General features: G+C 41.3%; 1 protein-coding gene and 1 long non-coding RNA gene across 6 annotated transcripts in view; one reads left to right on the forward strand and one right to left on the reverse strand.

The window, feature by feature from the left end:
• LOC124946949 (lysine-specific histone demethylase 1A) overlaps positions 1–5,000 on the forward strand; it is a 131,652-nt gene that overhangs the window by 124,780 nt on the left and 1,872 nt on the right. For both annotated transcript variants that reach the window (XM_047488419.1, XM_047488418.1), the window contains 3 exons: positions 3,503–3,795; positions 4,126–4,338; positions 4,541–4,751. In XM_047488419.1, the coding sequence (XP_047344375.1) occupies positions 3,503–3,795; positions 4,126–4,338; positions 4,541–4,751 (717 nt within the window). The remainder of the gene's footprint in view (positions 1–3,502; positions 3,796–4,125; positions 4,339–4,540; positions 4,752–5,000) is intronic.
• The window catches only part of LOC124946951, a 17,446-nt gene continuing 12,737 nt past the window's right edge, over positions 292–5,000 (reverse strand). For all 4 annotated transcript variants that reach the window (XR_007100249.1, XR_007100248.1, XR_007100247.1 and 1 more), the window contains 2 exons: positions 4,522–4,760; positions 292–4,391 (listed from right to left, as the gene is read on the reverse strand). This is a non-coding gene — a long non-coding RNA (uncharacterized LOC124946951). The remainder of the gene's footprint in view (positions 4,392–4,521; positions 4,761–5,000) is intronic.

Here is a 5,000-nt window from a genome sequence, read left to right on the forward strand (position 1 = left end):
AGCAAAGGAAGCAAGGCTGTAGTCATTCGTAATCGGGCCCAGCGGTTCCTCGCACAGACGAAAGAAAACAGTTTTGCCATTCACGTAGCAGCTTTCGACTGTTCGGAGGGACAACTTGCCGGCCCTTCTTCTTTGAGCCCCACTAGCATCACCATCGCCAGTACCACTACCTTTACTACCATCACCATCACCATCACCATCATCGCCATTGCCATCACTAGCAGCACCGTCAGCGGCAGCGGTGGTGGTGATGGTGGTGGTGGTGGTGGTGGTGGCGGCAGCATGGTCCATCGGCTAACTCCCTCTCTTTCTCTCTCTCTCCCTCTCTCTTTCCCTCTTCACCCTCACTCTCACCCTCACCGACTCCCGTCGAGACGACAGAACGCCATAAGCAACCAATTTAAATGTAAATTGAAAACCACCGCGGCATACAAATTGTTCGACTCGACCGTCAAAAAATACTGCGAGTGGAGATCAAACGAAAGACAAGGAAGAGGCGGTGGCGGTCGTGAGAGGGTGGTACTCTACCACTACCGTTGTCGGTGGTTGCCACTGTCGTTGATTCACTCGCGTATTACGTACGTTTTTCCTTATGGATACATATGTATATAAATATATATAAATATATATATATATGTGTGTGTGTGTGTGTGTGCGTGTGTGCGTGTATGTGTATATGTGTGTGGTATTACTTTTTCATGGTGCGATGCACAAGATAGAACACAGCTAAAGTGTCTCCGTAAAAAGAGATCATCTGTCTCTCTCCTCCTCTCTCTCTCTCTCTCTCTCTCTCTCTCTCTCTCTCTCTCTCTCACATGCTTCTTCCCTTTTAACTTTTCGTCTTCGAGTCCAGTGCGATTCGTCCTCTTATCCTTTCTCCTTCCTTCCTTCCTTTCTTCCTTCCTTGCTTTCTTTCTTCCTTTCTTTTTTTTCATCCCTATCTTTTTCTTTCACATTTTTCTCCCTCCTCTCGTCTTCTCTCTCCTCTCCTTGTCAAACGGCAAGCAGTTTCATGTCACCCAGTAAGCTTTTCAAATATTTGTTTCCTCTTTCCGCTGACTCTCTTCTCCTTGTATCATCCTATTAGATTGACTACCAACCCCCTTCCTTTTTTTTTTTTTTTTTTTTTCTTTTATTACTTTTGTCGATACGATACGGTATTATTTTCAAAGTATATAAACTAAGCATCGAGGAAATTTCTTTCCTATTTTCCTTCCTCTCTTCGACATCTTTTTCTCTTTTTTCTTTTGTTGTTGTTGTTGTTTTTTTTTTTTTCATCCTTTTTCCCTATCTCTCTATTTTTTTTTTCTTTTTTTTGTATTTACGTTGCCTAATCGAAACTAATTGGATAATAAGAACGACAATGGGAATTCTTTTAATTGTCATTTTATTTCAAGAGCTTGGCAATCAACGATTTGACAGTAAATGGATAACAGACAGAGAAAGAGAATGGTGCAGGCTCTTCTCTATCAACGATTTCGGTCGACTCAGAGCCGCCTCATTGCCAAGGGCTTAATTCCCCATTCCCGTAGTTATCCGTAGGGAGGAGGAGGAGGAGAAGGAAGATGAGAAGGAGGATGAGGAGTAAGAGGAGGAAGAGATGTAGGTAGAGGAGGAAAAGTACCCCGGGCTTACCATAATTCTGGTGGTTTCGGATTATTCTCTCGCTCGACTGTTGAATATTCTCTCGCTTATTACAAAAGGGGGTTTGCGATAATCGACGACGTAACAAACCAAAATTTAGCCGAATCAAAGTAACGGTAACGACGGTGAAAGGGGAAAAGAGTAAGAGGATGAGCCGTAGTTGAAATAATAACAAATTCATATCGTTTCGCTTTGAAATTATTCGACGATACCCGGTAGGAACTATAATGGAGATGAAATAAAAAAGAACGAGCGAGCGAGCGAGCGAGAGAGAGAGAGAGAGAGAGAGAGAGAGAGAGAGAGAGAGAGAGAGAGAGAAAGAGAGAGAGGAAGAAAGGGGAAAGAGAATATGATAAATTGAAACTACGAGGGAGAAATATTTTGCGTCCATCTTTGTATTCTCCATGCAGTCATTTCTCCTCTCGCACGAGTGCTTTCCGGTTCGTTGGAACATTTTGATAATGCGTTTCAGCTCGAACTCGAAACACGCTAATTTATATCACGCCCGAGTGTAAATTTATATTTCTGGAATGGAGAGATGGAGATTGTGTTGGTAGCGGCTGCCGAAACGGGAGCACTGGTAGCAATGGTAGATGAGATAGAGAGGGAGAGAGAGAGAGAGAGAGAGAGAAAGAAAGAGAGAGAGAGAGAGAGAGTAAGAGAGAACGGTGGCTGTTAGCACGGGAACTGTGCTGCTCAGCCATCAACATAATTAAACGGCCTAAGTGGAGACGTCCGTGTATCATTATTAGGACTGCATCGCCATCTTCACCGTGGCACATCGTCGAGTATCCTCCTCACACTTTCAAAAGCCATTCGTGCGAGCGAGGAATATATATTCTGATTTAAGCGTGCCAACCGGCGAAATATCCGTTTAAGCGATAATGACGATGATGCGTCCAACATCAGCGTAGCAGTTCCAGAACGACTTGCTGTGCTTCGTTCTACATGGCGCCGGGCGACCGCCCCAAATTTATGTCTCTCGCTCATTCTCGAGACTCACTATCTCTCCCTATGTTTCTCTCTCTCTCTCTCTCTCTCTCTCTCTTGCTCTTGCACAAGTTGTGCTTTTAAAGGGAGCTCGTCTGCTGTCTCGTTTCCTCGCCCGAAATTCGGGGATCTCCTCTTCGCGTTACGTTCAAAATTTCGCGTGTCGTCTCACCTTGATGTCTCTAGAATAATTAAGCGTGACTAACACGTGGGTTGACACGTGGCATAGATCGAGTCATAAGTATCGTTCGTTTTATCATCTTTTTTTCTTCCCTTTTTTTTTTTTTTTGCTTTTTTTCTCCCCTCCTCCACTTATTCCCTTCTCCGTTTATAAAAACCATATCGCACGATACACCAGTGTATTTTGTTAACACGTTTTGATATTGTAAATTTCATCACACGGAATTCAATATTTTGAAAGTATAATCGAGAGAAAGGAATTTTCTTTTTTTCTTTCTTTCTTTTTTTTTATTCTTTTTTCTTTTTCTTTTTTTGCTCTATCTTTTTTCCCCTCTTTCTTTCACCTCGCCCTTTCAAAAAAAAAAAAAAAAAAAAAAAAAACCCCGTACATAAATGCATAAGAATTTTTATCGAAACACGTATATCTCAATGGCCAATTCAAGCCTAAACATCGATTCTGATTTCCATATATTTATCGACCGATTAACTTTGAATATTAGCTATACCGATGCTAACTCTATTATTTTCTCTGATACGTTTATATTCAACGTTCTTTTCTTTTTGTTTTTTTTTTCTTCTTTTTCCTTTTTCTCTCTTCTTTCTTCTTCTTCTTTTTTTCTTTCTTTCTTTTTTTTTCTTTTTCTTTCTTTCTTATTATTCGTCCTTTTTCTTCTTCTTATTCTTCCAGTTCGCAACGGATATTCCTGCGTACCTGTTGCTCTCTCAGAAGGACTCGATATTCGATTGAACACAGCTGCAAGGGCCGTTCGGTACGGAGTAAATGGCGTAGAAGTATGGGCCGCACCCTCTCGCAGCCTCCACACAAATCATACCGTCTATAAAGCCGACGCTGTTTTGGTTACGCTGCCACTCGGTGTTCTTAAGGCTTCCGCTCCACCCTCCGCGGTTGCTTTCAACCCTCCGCTTCCGGATTGGAAGTCTCAAGCCATCCAGAGGCTTGGCTTTGGCAATTTAAATAAGGTAAGATCTTATAGGCTAAGTCAATTCTAAAGAGTACTAACGTATTTATGAGACGACAAATTCGTTTGAAAATATATTTTAAAACAGTCAGAAAAAGGATATGCCTCTCTTGGAAAATCTTCTTAACTTTATATTTTCTATATTCTTTCATTTTATTTGTTTCTTCTTTTTTTTTTGTTTTTCTTTTTTTTTCCGTTTTTCACATCTCTTTATTCTTTCATTTTCTCCTACCATCTTTTTATGTTGTATTATTATTAAGAACTTAGACGAGCGCAAATAGCACGTACTCATTTACAATAATTCTCAAAAAAACGAATGCAAACATTTCAGGTAGTATTATGCTTCGAACGAATCTTTTGGGATCCAACGGCGAACTTGTTCGGGCACGTGGGTAGTACAACCGCCTCGAGAGGAGAACTCTTCCTGTTCTGGAACCTGTACAAAGCGCCGGTCCTGTTGGCCCTCGTCGCTGGAGAGGCAGCCTGCGTAATGGAGAATGTCAGCGACGACGTTATCATTGGTCGCTGTATCTCGGTCCTCAAGGTGGGTGAACTTTTACAAGAGTTCTCTCTCTCTCTCTCTCTCTCTCTCTCTTTCTGTGTTTAAAATAAAAGAAAAGAAAAAAAAAAGTAAGAAAGACAGGCTAGGGGGGGAAAAAAACCAAAAAGAAAAAGAAAGAAAGAAAGAAAGAAAGAAAAGAAATTCTGTTATTCGATTAGCACGAACGTCGCTTGTATTCCCACAGACGATCTTTGGCAATCAAGTAGTCCCACAGCCCCGAGAGAGTGTCGTTACAAGATGGCGTGCAGATCCTTGGGCCCGTGGCTCCTACAGTTTCGTTGCAGTCGGCAGCTCCGGAAGTGATTACGATCTCCTTGCGGCACCGGTAGCACCACCAGCGCCTCCCAATTATCCCCCGGGCACACCGTCGCCTCAACCAAGAGTCTTCTTCGCAGGTGAGAATTCTTTCGTCAAATTTATTCGGGCGGATTAAAAAAGGGGATAGGGGGAAAAAAAGCAAGCAAACAAGAAAAAAAAAAAAAAAGAAAAAAAGAAAGAAAGAAAAAAGAAGAACGAAAAATCAAAAAGGAAAATATCAAAATGAAAAAAGAAAGAGAGCAAAAAAAATTAAATTTCTTTCAAAATCCAATAATCCCAATTTCGTTGGTGGATTAATTAAAAAAAAAAATGTTTAACTTCAAAGA

Source organism: Vespa velutina, chromosome 2 (genome assembly GCF_912470025.1).
Source record: "Vespa velutina chromosome 2, iVesVel2.1, whole genome shotgun sequence".
Lineage (NCBI taxonomy): Eukaryota > Metazoa > Arthropoda > Insecta > Hymenoptera > Vespidae > Vespa > Vespa velutina.